This window comes from Argiope bruennichi, chromosome 6, assembly GCF_947563725.1.
Source record: "Argiope bruennichi chromosome 6, qqArgBrue1.1, whole genome shotgun sequence".
Taxonomy (NCBI): Eukaryota; Metazoa; Arthropoda; class Arachnida; order Araneae; family Araneidae; genus Argiope; species Argiope bruennichi.
Genome location: NC_079156.1, coordinates 49,684,807 through 49,704,407, shown reverse-complemented (window position 1 = coordinate 49,704,407; position 19,601 = coordinate 49,684,807). Strand labels below are relative to the sequence as shown.

Here is a 19,601-nt window from a genome sequence, read left to right as displayed (position 1 = left end):
CTGATCATTTATTTTTAATAAATTTAATTAGTATAGAAAAAAAAGCATTTAAGCCAAAATTCATATTCAAATATTATAAAAATTTATAATAATCTCTTCTTTATAAGAATATAAACAATGTATTATAAACAACAATGTTTTAATATTTATTATATTTTATGATTTTATGTGTGTGTGCATGTGTTTTCAACTGCTCAATTTTTATATTTAAAATTTATTTATTATATTTTATCTTTTACAGGCATTATTTCATGACAAATATTAATTTTCATATATATTTTAGTTATGCTCTGGACCTCTTCTAATTATCACTGGTTCTTGAAACAGAAGTTCTTCTTGAATATTTTCACACCTTATAAACCCTTGATTGTAAAATGGAGCTCATTTCATCCTAATGAATTACAATGCTATAATCAGTCTACAGGAGATTTTTATGCTTTCAAATGGGCATGGTGTATCTTTCATGGTTCTGGCAATAATGGTTGTGATGATTCTATTGTTGCATCCATAGATAATGGTAGGTTATTTTTTATAATCTTTGGGATGTGTTTGCATTTATTATATATCATAGATTTGGAGTATCAATTAGTTAAAAGATATTTTAATGAGCTATTTAAAACTATACAATTTCTAAAGGATAAGATAATTTCCTGTTTGCATTAAATGAATTATTTAATTAAATGAATATTTTAATGTGTTATAAATATTGTATCACAATTAATTATTATGTTTTCATACAGGTTGTTGTTATACATTAAAATTTGCCACTCTTATCTAGCTAACCTCTCAACCTGATGTCTTAAACATTTTTACTATTCTCTCTCTCTTTTACTATTCTAATGGTTCTATATAGTGACAGCAAGTTTTATTTAGATTCAAATTAATCAATGATACTCTAGCAACATGTAATAGTTACGTTTCTTTCCAGTTTATTAAAGCAAAACAAAACGATCAGTTGAAAGGAATTAATTCAAAAATAACACAATCTCATAATTATAATAATATAAAAAAAAATATGCAGTCTTATTCCTTGAGGTTTACATAATTTTTTGAGAATTATATGATTTTTTAACATTTTTTTATTGCAAATAGGAATTTAAAAACTTAGGATATTTTTAAAAGCATTCATATTTAGAATTTAAAAATTATTTTATTAACAAAAATATAATAGAAAAATGAAATAAACTAAGATTGAAATCAGATTTATGCATAAACAGAAATTGAATTTGAAACTTTAGATGTATTTTCCTTTTCTTCAAAAAACAAAATGTTTGTTTTTCCTTTAAATTTTTGACCTGGTTCAATATTTTTTTACTCCTCCCCCCCACAATAGTGATTTGCCATTTTATTGGTATTTTAGTTCCCTTGATATTTTTTTCATTCATTTTATATTTTGATCAAATATCTTATGCTGTTCATCAACACATCAAGATTTTCACGAGAAAACTCAAAATGTCATTCAAAAAGAAAAAAAAAAAAAAAGTGTATTTTAAACTCATGTCACAATTATATTGTAACATGAAATATAAATTTTGTAACATTTTGTCCACCTATGTTGTATATTTGGAATCCTTCCAATTTCATAAAATAAATGATGTCATTGAAAATAATTCTTGCTTTTTCTCATGGTTGATTTCATTCTTTCATCAAAAATTGTTTTTATCCTCCATTATCAATCTTATGTAAACATCAATAAACACATCTTCGATTAAAGTTGGGAAAAGGCAATTAAATATTATAAACAGATTCTTTTCAATATTTAATAAGATGGGCTTACAAAACTTTTATCCAAATCTCTAAAAAATTGCCTCATAAATTTAAGTTTTTTTGCTCAAAAGTTGTGAGAGGATTTCTTTTGGATTCTCTAAGCTCTGCCCAATCACATTCTTGGATTTTTGATTGTATTTAAAAAAAAAAAAAATAAAAAAAACATTATTTTTTATTTACTCAGTGTTAATTTTTAAATATCCTCTTCCACTCACATAGAAATAGATCATTTCTGTGTAGTCATTTTACTGGCTTAATAACATAGTTAATAAATTTACTATTTTAATGAGAAGCAAATAAGTTGCTGAGAAATGTACTAAACTGGTGCAAGACTATTACCATTATACAGTAAGACAACCTATAAGTTTCCTTATTATACTAGTAAGGAAAGCTTTCCTTACAGTAAATAATCTTACCTGAGATAGATCGCAATTTGTAGTGGAAGATAAATGAACTTTGTCCTATGAAATCTGTCAGTATACAGGTGATTCTCCTTGATATATATCAAAATTTTTTATTACTGTATCAAGTAAATTTTGATAATCCACTTATAATCCTTGAGCACTTTCTTATGAAAAATTGAAATTTCATAGAAATTTTTTTAATTTATCTTAGATAATTTTTTGTGCTCCAGGATTTGTTTCTGGATATGTGCACCAAATTTTGTTTTCAATACTACTTAATTCTTCAAAATCAAAGGAATGGGTTATAAAGACAGATTTAATTTAGGATCATGTGGTTGATCCAATACCTGGATTGATTTCTGGTTGTGGAACATTTGTTTTGTTTTTGTTATTGCAGGCGTTTTATTTTAGCTTAGTAGAAGAAGCAACTGACTGTCACTCAACAAATCAAGGAATAGTAATTGGAAGATATTTAATTTTTTTTTTTCCATCTGTTTCTGTAAATGTTCTATAACAGCATTTATGATTGATTAAATTTTTTTTGAATTTATATAATAGTCTATTTTATTCAATATTACTTCATATGAATTTTATTAAATATGCATCTGCTTTTTTTTATTTGCAAAAATTTTATGGTTGATAAAAACAAATTATTTTTGTAATCATTTTATCTAATTTGCTTAAAAATATCTCTCATTTTGTGAAACCCCTGATTTATATTGGCCTCTGCTATTAAAATTAGCTACTTTTCTGTAGAATAATATATATTTCTCTTTTATTGTCAGAAATAAATTTATTTTTAAGCATTTTTCAGCCAAGCAAAAAGAGTCAAGTGTATTATGAATAAAATTAACTTAATGAAACATTTTCTGAAACATTATTGATCTTGAGTAAAATTATGTTTTGCTAACAATGGAGAAGATACAAATTTCTTTCTAATTTTATTAGCTCATAAATATTTTTTTCAGGAATAATATAAGTATTCTTTTCTAAATATATATTTTTTTGATTATATTCTTTTTTTTTTCTTATATTGTAGAAAAACTATTGATTTCACCATTTGGCAAACTTGTTGTTCCTCCACCTCTTTGTGGTTATATGTTTTCAGTGACAAGTTCGATTCAGTCAGTATTTTTTGCTCCAACCATTCCTGCATTTGCTATTTACCTTGGAAACTCAAAATTAATGTTCTTTTGGAAAGGTTTGTGCATATTTTATATCTTTTGAGCTATAGTATCAACTACTTTTTTTTTCTTTCTTGATTTTTAAAAAAAATTAAAATCGAATTATTTTTTCTCTGAAATGTTTACTGTATTTATTTAATTTAATACTTCAAATTTTGCTTGCTTTTCAGTGCATCATTTATTTAATTTCTAAAGAATTTTATTACCATTAAATTTACAAATATTTAATTATTTCTAAATTGTTTAATACAGTACACTCCCGATTATCCGCGGAATTGGGTGGCGCGGCCGCCACGGATAACAAACATCGCGGATAATCCGAAAAAAGCTAAAAACGGGTATAGCAAAAGAGAAAACAGTCATTCGAACTTTGAAAAATCGTTTTATGTACAATAAAACGTAAAATAAACAGCAGGAAATGTTTAACTAACGCTTAATATTTTAGTATATCACTCAAATGCATTTGTTAATGAAAACAGAAAAGAACTTCGTACTTACGAGAGGCGTCAAGGATACACAGAAAAATTAATACATATGTACTGTTTTAATACTGTAATGTATTATGTAATTACAAAAGCATAACTGTAAAACTTCACCTTTTTGAAGAAATCCGTCATTTGTGTTTGCTTCTTGCTTTGGAAGCATTTTCTCTTTGCTTGGAAGCAAAAAAAAAAAAAAAAAAACTTAGTGCAGCAGGCGCGGATAACCCACCCGCGGATAAGCGGGAGTCTACTGTACTTTATTCTTATTATGTACTTTTTTTTTTCTAACTAATTTCAAATTATTTTGAAATTTCTAATTTTTATACAAGTGTGTGTGTTTTTTTAATTCTATGTACCCAAATTCTAGGTTTGACCTCTGAATCTCCTGAAGGCTGTAGTTTAAAATTAGTTGCTGCTGGTGGCAATGGATTTAAATCTCAAGTTCAACCTTACTCTTTTCTAGGTTCCTCTAAGTAAAACAATCATTTCAATATATTATTATTGCATTAATAATTAATTATCTATGTTTGTTCATATGAATATAAGTACTAGCAAAAGCTTTACTAACAAAAAGTTTCTTTTATAGCTTTAAATTAAAAAATGATAATGCATTATTATTTGGATTTTGTCATTGGACATGGACAAATTATAAAATATTGTGTGTAGCCTTTTGTAACAGAAATAATCAGGATTCCAAATACTGTATTTTATCATTGGAGGCTCCATCTGAAGCTGCTGAACTGAGTGCTGAATTATCTGGAAAGTATGTATTTTATGAAGTTTATGATGTTGGAAATTATTGTCCATGTATGGTTCTTGTAATTTCTTTATTCCATTAATCAATTATTTTTGTTTTTAGTATTTTAACAGAGTTAGATAGCTCTGTTGTAGGAATGACTTGTAATGCAAGTGGGAATATTATTGCAGTTCTATTAGATGATGGGAGAGTTTTCCAAATAAACACAGGTAATTGTATATATTATTATAATTATTTTGTGTGCTTCATAATAATTGATTTTCTATGTGTGATATTTACTGTGTTTTATGTGCATTTTTTTTTTTTTTTTCAGATTCTTTAAAAAGCTCTTCTAATAATGAAGTCATGACTCCATGGCTTTGTGATAATGATAAACCTCTTGTTCTTCTACAAACATGTCCTAACATATCTGTGATATCTGTTGATGGAAAGGTACGCTTTTTTAACTGTACACACTATCATATTTTGTGATGAGATTGAATAATCATGTGTTGGTACATATCAAAATTTTGACTAATTGAGAATAGTTTACAAATATATAATATAATGCTGCAGAAATTTTCAATTTCTTCATTTGAATATGAAATGCTTTTTAAATCAACATTAGGGACATTTTTAGTTTCTTCAGAGCATTCTCTTGGACAAAATAAGCAATAGTTTGAGTGCATAATTTCTAATACTATACAAAATTATAGTAACTAAAATGAAAAGGAACTTTATAGGTTCAGATTATGAGCCTTTTCGTTTTATATTTATTATTTATAGAATTTGAAGATATTCTTGTTTCCAGTTTATAAATCAATGATTTTCTTTCCATTCTTGAAAAATGATATCTTTCACATTACTGTTCATTTATATTTGGTGAAATGTTTTGTAATGAGAAACAGAATTTTTAAGTTAAATAATTCTAGTTTTTTTTTTATGTATTATTTAATAAATTTGATAAATATGTGATTTAATGTAATGATATGAGATTTTGAAAATAATGCTTTTAGGTTTCTTCCTTTTAAATATTTTATAATATACATATTTAACTTTTATTGATATTTTAATAAAAAAATACCAATATACAAGACATAAATCTTGTACTAAACAATTATATTGAAATTATATGGAATTTTAAAATTAAACTATTCATTTAAATGCTGAAAGACTACAAAAATTTAGGTAAATATTCTCAAGATTGTAAATTGCTGCTTTTCTTTTTATGATCACAGAAATGTCGTGAAGCTGGGTTTTTTTAAAAAAATATTTTGTTGAAGATTTAATAATACTTTATTTTTATGATTGCCAGCATATTTTTTTAACATAGTTGCCTACTTTTATTAATTTAATGTTACATCTTGTAAGGATAATTTTGCATCATTTATAATTAATATTTAATTATTCTTTATAATTTTTATAATGCATTTTATAATTTTTTTATATTTATATTTATTGAATAAGATTGTAAAGATTATCGAAGAGTAAACAATGTAGATTGTAACTGATATCTGTCCTTTATTTTAAGATTTTTTTCTTTTTATTAAAATTTTCCCCGAGAAGTAAAAAATATATATATTTAAAGCTATGTAATCTTTCATTAAAACTTATTATTGCAGGAAAATATTTTCTTCCCTGATTAAAAAAACAAGTACTAAGAAGTAACTGTATATATCCTTTACAAAGAATTAGCTTCCTTTCTTTAAAAAAATGAGAAATAAAATTTGAGGTTATTGTTATACGTTTATTAAATATATTTCTTTTATATTGAAAAAAAAAATACTGTATTACATGGATTTCTTACTATCTAACTATTATTATGTTTTAGGACTTTTTGTTAGGACTGAGTGAAAAGTATAACTTGTTTTGTAATGACCATATTATTTTATCTGGCTGCACTTCATACTATATTCATGAAGAGTTCCTTCTTGTGACTACTATTGATAATGTGTTGAAATGTTTTTCCAAAAAATCTGATTTACTAGGTATGTAGAAAAAAATTTCTAAATACTTTTTTTTTTTTTCAAAATGTTTTAATTGAGTATATTTTTTAGTTTTGCACTGCAAAAAGATCTTTCATTAAATATTCTTTTATGTAACTTTGAATGTTGAAACACTTTGTAAGATTTTTTGAGTCATATTATATACTGATATATCATTAATCAAGAAATTTAACAAATTTTAGATTTTTTTTAAGGTTCTTCTATTTAGTAGGTTCTAAGTTAGTATGATTATTTTTTCAAAATATTTAGACTTCTCACTTTGTATCAATTTCTGTAGATGTTAAGAAATAGTGAAATAATATGAAAAAATTTTATGAGCTGATTTTTCAAATGAATTTTTAGAATACAATCAAATCAAAGGAAAGAAATTAATTTTCTCTTCTATATCTTTTATTTATTTGCCTTTAAAACATAGGTGAAAAGTGAGACCTTCTTTAAACATAGTAATTATTTACTTATTAATAAATTATTAAAAAAAAAAATTCCTACTCTGAGATAAGGACACAGCATTTGTTATCTTATGTGTGAAGTTTTCAGATGAAAATTGTGCTGTTAAGCAGTTATATTCCTGTTCAAAAAATTTTTAAAAGGCAAGATTTCATCAACAGATGTATTAAAACAATTGTTTTGTCTATAATGATTTTTTTTTTTTTTAATTTTATAGAATGTTACATCATTTAGAATAACAGTTTTTTTTTTAACAATTCTTTTTTTATTTTCTTCGAAATGTAACCATAATAATTTTTATATCCAGACTTTGAAATTCCAATCTTAATGTGATAAATTTATATTAATTATTTCTTTGTATAGATACAGTAATTAAAAATAATGCCTTGCCATCTGAAGTTCAAAGTCAGAAAGTAGAAAAAGGAGCAAGAATTGTTATTGCACCTTTTAAAACAACTAGTGTAATTCTGCAGATGCCTAGAGGAAATCTTGAGACAATTCATCCTAGAGCACTTGTGCTTTCAGCTATTTGTAAATATCTTGATAAGTAAGTAAATAAATTCATTTCTTTATTTCGTTCAATTAATCTTCTACGTTGCCTAAGTTTTAACAAATTTACAATTGTCAATTAATATATGTTTTATAAATTGTTGTAGCTATTACCATGTAATCAGATAAGATGTTATTAATAATAACAATATTTATTAGGTAGCAATAAAGTAAATTGTGGTTTAAATGGCTCCATTTCATAATAATTTTTTCAGAATTTTCTTCTGCAGAGATCCAAAATTAAAAATTTATATTAAAGATACATTATTATTCAAGATGTCCATGTTATTGTCCAGTGTGCCCAGCAGTTAATTGTAACTTATTTCTAGAACATTAGAGATTATCATGAATTCCAATATGAAAAAAGCCCTTTAAATGACATATATATATATATATTATCTTGTTTCAATGTCCAAGTTATAAAGCATTGAATTTTCTTATTTTATCCTTAAGGAAGTCATTAAGAGATCTAAAATCAGCTAAAATGAGCAAATAACATTCATTCCTTAAAGAACAAATGAATTTTACTTTAGTTTTTTTTAAAAAATATGTTTTATCCATTGAAGTTATTAATTTAATCATTAAATGAAAAAACACTAAAATGAAATTTCATTTTCCAAACCTCAATTTTTTTTATGCATATTATTTGATAAATGCTGATCTAAACAATAAATGTAATAGCAAAATTGGATTTGGTATTTTTTTTTTTAATGATTATAGAAGATTGTATTTTTACAAGTCTAAAATTTGATTATTGCATTTTGAGAATTTCAAGTGGAATACTGCTCTTCTCATTAATTCAATTAGTCAGAAAAAAAGTCAATTTTTCTCAATTAAATGTCAGATTACTTGTGATAAAATTATAATGATATATCACTATTGAATAGTTGAAAGTTTTTACAAATTTGTGAATTTTTTTTTAAAAGTATCAATTTTTAAAAAGGATTAAACTTTATTACATAATGAAAAGAGTGTAATTTTTTTGATGAATGAGAATACATGTTTTACTTTCTCAAATGATGCAAATGTCTTTTATGCAAAATTAGATATATGATTATTTTTATTTTATAGAATATACTAATATATAAAATTTTGCTATGTAAGATGTAGTTTATAAAAATACCCACAGATTAAAAATATTTTTTTCAACTATTAGTAAATAATAATAAGAAAAATTCTGTTTTTATAAGAAATTTTGTCATAAGTGCATTTTAATAAATCTATTTTTGTAGTCTGCAGTTTGGAAAAGCTTTTGATGTTGCTAAGAGGCAAAGAATTGATCTTAATATTTTATATGATCACAATCCACAGGTAAGTGTTTATTATTTCTCTTTCTTGGTTTTTTGAATTCCAAATATGTTTATTCCACATACATTTTTTTTTAATCTCTTACTTAAAAAAAAAATAAGCAATTTTAAATTTGTAATAAACTGTGATTTTTATCACTTGTGCTATTCTACTAATAATTTAATTATTTTCTATTGTAACTATTCATGAATTAAAATAGTATATAAATTAGTTAACTGACATCATTGGCTTACTACTTGCAATTATTTTATTTTCTTTAAATTTTCTTATCAAAATGACAATAATTATTTTCATAAAAATGATGGAAGTTGTTTTATGTTTCTGCCCTTAAATTTATTTAATTTCATCATTGAAATTGTTTAAATTTTTAAATGTAATTTTATTATTGTTTGTCGAGTGTGTGCATGGGCATATGCTGTGTCAAAGCATTAATTTACTTTTATATTTTTGTATGTGCTATATTTCTTCACACTTTTTTTTTCATAGCAATTTTTGAATCATGTTAATCAAGTCATTGACCAAATAGATTCATCAAGTGACCTTAATCTACTTATAGCAAGTTTAAAGTAAGAACATGTTTATTGCTATATATATTGTGCTGGATTTAAATGGAGATTTTGTTTTTGGATAAAAACGTTTAATTTGCAGCAAATTTAACTAATGCATATTTATAATAAATTAATACCTAATTATGTATGTATGAAATGAAACTGTATATAGGAAATTGTATATCATTTGTAATCTTACGCATTGTTTTACTTTCTGTCTGTATGATTATTTATTCAAAATATACATTTTCTTAATTTAATACATATGGGAATTTTTCTTTTAATTACTCGTGTTTTTGTGCTACTTTTTCCCATTAATTTATTTCAAAATTGTATACATTCTCATCAAAATTATAAACCCTTTTTTATGTTCATCAAGTCATTTTTATGTTCATAAGCCATTTGTTCAGGAATAAATGTAATATTCTGTTTTAACATATTTTTCTTTATTTGTCTACTAAACAGTGTATATTTCCTTTGGGTTCCTGATTAATTTTATTATATTTCTTCTATTGATTTCATATTGGAAAATGTCTCTTTGTGAACAAACGCCCTTATCTGAAAATAAGATTTTGATCTTCTCGATACTTATTGCATACCCAACTTTTGAGTAAATGGTTTTATTTTAAATCTGTATACTATCTGTTAGATATTTTTTTCGTTTTTTTTTTTTTTTAATAAATGAAAATATTTTCCTTTTTAAATAAAATATTTAATTTTTTTTTGTTATCAATTAAATTAAGTAGGCTACCATTAAAAAATGTCAATTTAAAAAATTTTCCTTTGCAAATGTGAAATTTCACATATGGTTAATTATTCATGTTGTGTTGGAAGTATATAAGAAAGGGATATTCATTAGAATAGGTTTCAAATTTATAGTTGTTATATATTCTTTGGAATGTTCTGTTTTCAGGAAATTATAAAAATCATACTTCAAAAAATGGTAGTATTAATGACTTATTTTATATATATACTAGCCGCCTTTGGCGACCAGCCAGTTCGCCAATCTTAATGCTCGTTAAAATTTTAATAATTAAATATTTTATGTAATTCCTACTTTAATAGATTCTTCATCAAATATTTTAAAGCTTCAAATTTTGATAGTCATGTAATTCACTCATAATAATATAAAGTCCTTCGGCCATAACATAATATGTATCTCTCTCATTTTCTGTTAGTTCCGGTAGAATTTATGCTTAAAATTAAAATGGAAATGACTAAACTGCAATTAATATAATAATATTTTTTTACTGAAACAAAGCATTTTTTTTAATAATATGATTACTGATAATAGAGTCACTGAGCGTTTAAACTTTACGGGCACTAAAGAATATCTTTCTTAAGTTATGTAATATCTCAAGAATTTGTCAACAAAATTTTCTCAGATTCATCATGAACAGATCGATTCATTAACAATGTTTAATTTTAAATGCATCAAACACTAAGAAAATAAAATGAATCGTTTAAAATAATCGGTCGAAAACAGGTTTAAAAAAACTACTTAAAAAACGATGCGCTTAAAACTATAAGCATATACAAAAAATATATAACTAACATAAATACAATTTATTTACAAAAGCATACAACTAACCTAAAAGTAATTGAAATCGTCCGTTGATAATGGTTGCCATGCCAACAATCAGAAAACAATGCGCATGCGTTAATTTTCTTCTCCTATTACGGTAACGCAAATGCGTGAATTTTTCTACGCCAGTTGGGGTAACGCTATGCAGATTATACATTTTTAATTTCCTTTATTCTGTGTTATTTTAATTCAAAACTACTTCAGAATGAATCTGAAACATGGATTAATTAACAATGTTTAATTTTAAATGCATCAAACATTAAGAAAATAAACAGAATCGTTTAAAACAATCCGCTGAAAAATATTAACCCGAGCCTCATTACTGTTGGGAGAAAAAAGAAACGGAAGCCTTACTGATTTGGCGGTGTGGAAAATGGAAGATTTTTTTTTGGCGGAGAAGTTGGCAGTGGGGAAAATGGAAGATTTTTTTGGCGGGAAAGTTAGTTTTTAATTAATAATTAAAATTCTAATTAAAATTTCAAAAAAAGGGACCCCAGGTGCACATTCCCGACCTCTAAGGTATACATGTACCAAATTTGATAGCTGTATGTCAAATGACCTGGCCTGTAGAGCGCCAACACACACACACACACACACACACATTGAGCTTTATTATAAGTATAGATATAGATATTAAGTTCATATACATGTGAACATTATTTCTAAAGAAACATCAATCATAAATATTTCTTGAAACTTATAGCAACAATTTTTTTTATTACATTGACAATTTTTCTTCATTTGTTTCTAGTTTTTGTTCTTAATAACACTTTTAATTTTCATTTATTTTAATTTCGAACATTCAAGAGTTAATATGATTCTTTTCCTAAATAATTTTAATTGAGTAATTCAAATTTATTGTTATCTTTTATATTAATGACTTCTTTTTCTTTCTTTTTTCTGATTCCTTTTTCTTTCTTGTTTTCTTTTTTGAAATTATTTAAAAAATAATATCTTCTGTTTTAAAACTATTATTATGGCAATAAATTGTCATTTAAAAAAATGAATTTACAAAGATAAAAACACTTATCAAACACAGCTTTATTTGTTATATTCTTCTTTATTCATGAAAAATAGCAAATTTTTCTTGAAATATGTGTCCAGTTGTTCATAATATTAAGTAAAAGTGACTGATATGGTGTAAAATATGTTTGTGATTTTAGTAAAACTGTATAGCGTATTGATTTAGTAAATTATTATGAATTAAATTATGATGATATGGATCTCAATAATTATCTGGTTGATTATTTTAAAGCTGTTTTTTTTTTTTCATTATTATTATTATTATTTTTACATTAGTTGCAAATAAAATTATTTTGATGTATCTTCTTTTATAGCACAGTACTTACCAAATTATTAAAACTATAAATATTAAAAGTAATATCATATTTATTTATTTTTTAGGAATGAAGATGTTCGTGCAACAATGTATCCTCTATCATTTAAAGAATGTAGTTCAAACAATACCTCTGCTCTCAGTAATAAAATTAATATTATTTGTGATGCTGTTAGAAACATTTTAGATGCCAAAAATGACAACAAGTGAGATGCTTCTACAGTTATATTTATTCTTGATCTCCATTAATGATGTAGTTTTTTGCAATCATATTCATTAATTATTTTACCCTTCAGATATTATCATACTCTTTTGGCTACTTATGTGAAGAAAGAACCATCAGAGCTAGATCAAGCATTGATAAGACTGAAAGCATTTAAAGGTGTTTATTTTATTTAAATTATATAATACTTAATAGTTGATTTACTTATTAGTTAATAGTTCATATTCTATAATTTTCAAGTCAAATCATTATTAAGATAATGTGTTAAATTCATTAATTTCAAGTTAAATATATTTTTAAAATATATTATAAATATGTTTAATTATTTCTTAAATTGTTTTAAATCATTTTTAATTTTTTGTAATTAAAATAAAAAATGATATTATTGAAGTTCCATTTCTTGTTTTTCTTTTAACAAGAAAAAAAACTGTAAAAAAGTAGAAAGATTTTAAGTTTGATGCCGTCATACTGTCAGAAACAATCATCAAATAAACAGATAGATATGCTACTATTTTTGTAAAATTTTGCAGGAAAAACAGTAATGCTGCATCTTCTCAGAAGGGATTATTATTTTACTGATAATTTGTTGTTGTCTGGATAGTAATTACTTCCATTTCACACAGTCAACAACTTGTACTTGAATACCTTTTACATTACTTAATATGAAATCTATATAATAATAATTGCCTTCTAATTGCATCAAAAAGGTCATTTTCATTGTATCAGTAAAAGTTTTAACCAAAATGATGCATTAAAAACAATAATTTTCTCTGAAAAGGGTTTTTTTTTTTGTTTTTGTTGTTATAAAAATTTACTGTTTGAGTATCTAAAGAAGGCTTTCCATAATTTTCTTCCATTCTTTTCTTGTTTGTTAAAATATCAAACAGTTAAATACATTTCATATGTATTAGGAAAAGTTAAGATTCTAGAAAGTATTAAGAAAAAAAAAAAGAAAAAAGGATTAAATATTCATCTCCTAACTATTAAAACTTTTTCTAGTATTATTGTCATGTAGCAATGGCATATAGATACAGACACCATAAAATATCCCTGACTCCATAGCCTTGTTGATTCTGGCTTGCAGTTTATGAACAGAAAAATAGAGATTTCCACATCCTCTTAAAGAATATGTCACACGCCAAAGGCTTAAACCCCAAAATAGCCTTTCTGTAAAAGCCTGGTCGTTTATTGAAAGCCAAAGCATTGGACAGTTATTTACAAATCATGAGTTTATGTTAAACAGAGTTGGGGTGATAAAAGGGTTTATAAGCAAGCATTGGAAATAATTCTCGATTACAGAGCCTACAGGTGGAAGCATGTGGATAGACATTATTTTGATGATTTGATACATAATATTTTATATATGGAGAAACACAAAATTTGCAAAATGAACAAACATAATGCTCAATACTTTCAAAATCTAAAAAGAAATGGAACATGGTCAAGCTATAATTTGAAAATGTATATAAAAATATAAATAAAACATACAAATTTTTTGTAATATAAAAACAAAGGTATTAAAGCACTATTTTAACTTAGGTTGCTTTTTGGTTGAAGATATATAATATGGAAAAAAATGTTAAGTAATTGTGGAGAGGTTCTTAATTGATTAAGTTAGAGAACAAAATCTTTTAAAAACAAAGATATTTTATATCAAATCAGAATTGGGGAAGTAACCATTACTTTAGAGAACCTTTGTATTTATATGTTACCTTTAGAAGACATTTGGAAGTATCCTATTATATTTGAAAATAATCTGAAGTTATTTTCCCCAATAGAATTACACCAGTGGGAGCTACAACAATTTTGGAAAATGAAAAGGGAGGATAGCAAATAATAAACATGTGATGGCATAAATATATATCATAAAATATTTTTTCTCTCTCCTTTTTATTGTAGATTCAAATGACTTGAAAAGCACTCGAGATGCTGTGGACAGTGCTCTTAATTTCCTTTTGTATTTAGTGAATGTTCATGAGCTCAGAAATACTGCTTTGGGAACTTATGATTTAGAGATTGCTATCATGGTTGAGCAAAAGTCTCAAAAAGTAAGATATCCATCCATTAATATAAAAATGCTATATGCAACTGCCTATTCAATTATTAATGTTTTTCAATAAGTTGTATAAAGCTAATTTCTTTTAACATTATATCTGTGTGAAATTCTCCATTTTTTCTCTAATGTGGTAGTTATAAAGTTCATTAAGTTATATCTAAAAGTTAAACATATTAATAAAGATGCTTGTGGCAATTGTTACATCCATACAAAAACTTATAGCTTACTTAGATAACCACTATCAAAAATACCCAATACAGAGGCTGTTTGTTAGCCCATTGTCATTTCTACATAAAAAGACTCATTTGTAAAAGTGTTTTCTTTATTAAAAAAAAAAAAAATCCAAAACTCTAAATCATTTTGGTTTCATTTTCATTATCTAGTGTTTTAAATGAGAATGCAAGAGTAAGCATTATTCTTATTTCTTTGCTAAGATTCCAATTATTAGGGGAGATTTTAATTTTTACTCATCCATGGTCGAAAAGCTAAGTCGTATGGCAATAAATGCACAATTTTATTCCAAGTGTATAGTTCAGTTTTATTGCTCAAATCATTGAAATTTTGTATGTATGCTTAGGAACTGTTAGATTATATTTTTATTGTTACCTCATGATTAAATCATTTGCAAATTTATGTAAATCTCATCAGTGTGAAATAATGAAATATTTGCACTTTAGAATAATGTTAAAAGAGACTTTATATGCAAACATTAAAAATATCTCTTTTGTTCTAGGATCCCAAAGAATTTCTTCCCTTTTATAATGCTTTGCAACAAATGGAAGAAAATTATCGTAAATTTAAGGTTGATATGCATCTTCAAAGATATAAAAAGGCATTGTCACATATTAGCAAATGTGGTAAGTAAAACTATTTTTAAATGCCATTTTGGACTAAATAATTATTTAATAAAAGAGTCTTTTTCAAATTTCTGCAAATCTTTTAATTCTCAAATTTTTTTTCTTCATAATAAATAATTTTAAAATGTTTCAAAATCTCTTATGAAGAAAATGCATGAAAATTATCTACTTTGTTTCCACCTTATGGAAAGAAAAGAAGAAAAAAAAATAAACACAGCCATCTTCATATTTTAAATTGATTCTATTTTTCAGTCTGTTTTTCTATTAAATATTACACATTAACGTTGAACTTTTTTCAAGTTCAGTAATATTTCTAGAAATCAAAGCTAAATCATTTTATTGCAAAGAATAACTATGTAAATTTCTTCTCATGTCATTATAAAATAGAAAATTACTAATTAGATTAAGTATATATGGTTGTTTTGAATTAAAATTTTATGTTTCTTCATTTTATTTATTTTTAATTGTAAAATCAAATTGATCAGACTAATTAAACAGTCTGAATAAAGAATTAGTTTTATTTTTTGCATAATATTTTTTATGTTTTATATCATTTTTTTTTCATATATTTTAATGCTAATTGAGTCCAATTTATAATGACAATTTTATGATCTTTTCTGTATATTCTGTATTTTTTAATAAATTAATATAAATTTTATTTTATTTCAGATGATAAATTTTCTGAATGCCTGCAACTGATTAAAGATCATAGGCTGTACACTGATGCATTGTATATATTTCCATATTATTCTGAACAGTTTAAGGTACAATATAGTCTTTCAGTTATTTTTAATGGATTTTTTTTCTTTGCTCATGAATATTTAAACTTTAAAAACATGATGTATCTCACCTACAATTATTTTTCATGTATTTATATGTGTCTAAGAAATAAAGCAGAACGTTATAGTATTAAATGACAGATAAAAAAATATTTAGTTGAACACATTTCTTAATTGTAATGAAATATATGATATCAGTCGTTTTTTTTTTTTTTTTTTTTTTTTTTTTTTTTAATATCTAAGAAGTAAGTGGTATATTTACAGAAGAATTAATAGCAACGATTTTCACATAAATGGTTGCTTCAAATTAAGATCCTAAAACTTTTTTATGTAGTTAGTTCTATTTGATTATGGCTTTAGCCTTTTAGTGCCGATCGACAGTAACGATACTTGTGCAAAGTGGCGACCACCATATATCATTGCGTATGTAATGGCTTACTTTTCAAAAAATATTGAAATGCAATTGACATTAATTCATTTTGCAGTTATTTAATCATATGCTCCTTTTTGAATTTTGCAAATATTATTTTTATTTTGTTTTTATGAGCTTCTATCGATACTTTAGTAAATTCATTAAATTGGTCTGGACTTCTCATAGGTATGATACTTTCAATTGGCTCTAAAAGGGCTAAGAAGCCCTTATTTACACAAGTAATAACATTTGGATTTTCTAAAAATTTTAACACTGAACCGGCTGTAACTTGTGAAATCACTAATGACAGATTCAATATATGAGTAAAGGTTTTTCTGTATTTAACATTAAAATCTTTTCACTCATAATTTCTATATCTTTTTAAAGTAAATTTTCATCTCTCTTTATCCACCATATAAAAAAATATCTTTATAACCCTAAATATCAAAAGAAGTGAAGCAATATCCATTGTTAGATTCAAACACACACACATACGCACTGTTATGCATAAATTTTTGTGGTGTCAATTTTTTTAAACTAATTTTTACAATCTAATAAAAGAAAAAGGTACTGTAAAAGTTTTTTCTGAAAAATTATTTCTGATATCATGACCCATAAAATACACTTCAGGAGCTTGAATTTTGTGTAAATTCAATAAAAAAAACTTTTTAAGAAAATTCTATTACATAAGTGAAAATTTATATGTAAATTTGAAAATGTAATCTTTTTACTAAAAAATATGGAATTAAAATTTTGGCAAAGGAATTTACATTAAACATTTTTAAAAAGATGAATAAAATCTTTGTGCAAAAGTAGTTATTTTTATTTCTTATTAAACTGATTGCAGAAAATCATTCAGCAATTTAAAAGAAGGACATTATATATTTATACCTTAATGGTAATTTCATTTGATATATAATTCTTTATATTGTTGATATTTGGGCTAAAGATATTTCCTTTCTTTTAAACTAAGTTGCTTGTCACTTAAGAATTGCTACTTAAGTCAGATAATTTTAATAAATGAGTATTAATTTTGCAATCATTTGTAATAAGAATTTTAGAATTATTCTCAAATTTTTCCTTAATAATTGTGTTGTTTATCACTATCATTTTAGACATATTTATAAATTAGCACTCCTTAAATATTACTATCGTCAATGTAGTATATTATGTTATACTAATACTGAAACTTGTTTTTAAGTAATAAGTGAAAATTAGGTCATCATTGATGCTTATTTGAAAAAAAATTAATGTTTAATGGCTATGTTTCTAACAATGTATAAAATTTATGTGTGTTTATATGATATACTGATTAATACCACAAATTAAAAAAATTGTTTCATCAAAATTCTAAATATTAAATCTATCAAAAATAGTTATAAGATTTTGACTTATTATTGGATTAGTTGTGAGATTTTGACTATTTTAACTTTTCTTTCTAATGATTATTTGTGTGTTTTATTCGTATTCCACTTAATTAAAAAATATTACATTACAAATTGTGCTTAAACTTTATTTACTTCATATTTTCTTTATTAATGAAATTGGCATGTATGTTTTCTGTTATTTTGCATTTGTTATTACTTTTAGGCTGTTTGGAATGAGTATGGTGATTATTTGATGACTAAACGTTATTTTGATGAAGCTGGCTTAGTTTTTACTCGATGTGGCATGCATGACAAAGCCTTATTGGCATACAAAGACAGCTTGAATTGGCAAAAGGTTCTTTCCTCTGCTATTAAGCTTGATTATGCAGAAAACAGAATCATTGATTTATGCCTTGAAATGTCTGGTGAGTTTTTCATAAGCATTCATGGGAGTTACTTATGAATAATATGTAATTTTATGTATTTATTCAGATTTTAATTGAAAAAAATATGAAATGATATTGCTTAGAAAATGAAAACAATATTTGAAACTTTGTTTTAATGATATGTCAATAAGCTTGATATATAAAAATATTATGTATGGATGTTAAAACATGACGTGGAAGATTCCAAGGTATTTGAAATATATTTGTTTTAAACCTCAATTGGCATGTGTAATTATGCTGTAAAATTACAACTGAAAACAGAAACATACATTTAAGAGTTGTAGTGTAAATATTGTTGCAGTGTATAGTCATGCATAAGAAATAATTGATTTATTCGCTTTTATGAATATATTATTTCATGAATAATTATGCAGCCATATTTGTGAGAATTTCTTTATTACCATGTCTACCTTTTTCTTCTCATACTTCTGTTTATCTTTTTACAATAATGTTCAAATTTTTACTAGAAAGTCTTTTAAAATATATTTTTTTTGAATTTATCAGTCCAAATTAAGATTAGGTTAACTTTTTTTTTTTTTTTTTTTGAAACAATAAATAGTTTTACATCCTTTTGAGAATTTCTACTAATTAATTTTTCAAATTTTGATTCTACTGGAGAATTTATTAGTTTTGAACAGAATAATATTACTTCAATGCCTTTAAATATTTTATTTTTAAATGTTATTCATTTATTTCTTATGTATTGAATTTTAATTTATTTCTTATATATAAAATGTTCTTTTCAGCAAAATTGAAAAGTTCTCAGAGATATTTAGATGCTTCCCACTTGCTTGAGCATTATGTTAAGGTAAATTTATTATTATTTTTTTAAATTTGCTTTACGATAAATAGCATAGGACATAATTCAATTAAAAGTTGGTTTCAATTTATAGGATCCAGAAGAAGCCATTGTAACTTTAGTTGAAGGCTGTGAGTGGAATATGGCTATGCTAATGGTAATTATTTGAATTTTTATATCCATATACTTCTATGATTCCGCATTTTTAATAAATATTTATGGATAATATTTAAGACACATTTTTTATTATCCTGAATAAATTCTGCATCATTACTTTTTATATTTACTTAAGCATTATTTTTTTTGCTAT

The 19,601-nt window shown here is 24.4% G+C and overlaps 1 protein-coding gene across 1 annotated transcript in view; it reads left to right on the top strand.

The window, feature by feature from the left end:
• LOC129972817 (putative elongator complex protein 1) overlaps positions 1-19,601 on the top strand; it is a 34,751-nt gene that overhangs the window by 11,137 nt on the left and 4,013 nt on the right. The window contains exons 11-28 of the mRNA XM_056087097.1: positions 284-517; positions 3,211-3,372; positions 4,205-4,310; positions 4,424-4,600; positions 4,697-4,803; positions 4,908-5,026; positions 6,405-6,561; positions 7,390-7,573; positions 8,808-8,886; positions 9,370-9,449; positions 12,421-12,558; positions 12,649-12,734; positions 14,475-14,623; positions 15,365-15,488; positions 16,158-16,252; positions 18,270-18,471; positions 19,239-19,300; positions 19,386-19,448. Of these exons, the coding sequence (XP_055943072.1) occupies positions 284-517; positions 3,211-3,372; positions 4,205-4,310; positions 4,424-4,600; positions 4,697-4,803; positions 4,908-5,026; positions 6,405-6,561; positions 7,390-7,573; positions 8,808-8,886; positions 9,370-9,449; positions 12,421-12,558; positions 12,649-12,734; positions 14,475-14,623; positions 15,365-15,488; positions 16,158-16,252; positions 18,270-18,471; positions 19,239-19,300; positions 19,386-19,448 (2,324 nt within the window). The remainder of the gene's footprint in view (positions 1-283; positions 518-3,210; positions 3,373-4,204; positions 4,311-4,423; positions 4,601-4,696; positions 4,804-4,907; positions 5,027-6,404; positions 6,562-7,389; positions 7,574-8,807; positions 8,887-9,369; positions 9,450-12,420; positions 12,559-12,648; positions 12,735-14,474; positions 14,624-15,364; positions 15,489-16,157; positions 16,253-18,269; positions 18,472-19,238; positions 19,301-19,385; positions 19,449-19,601) is intronic.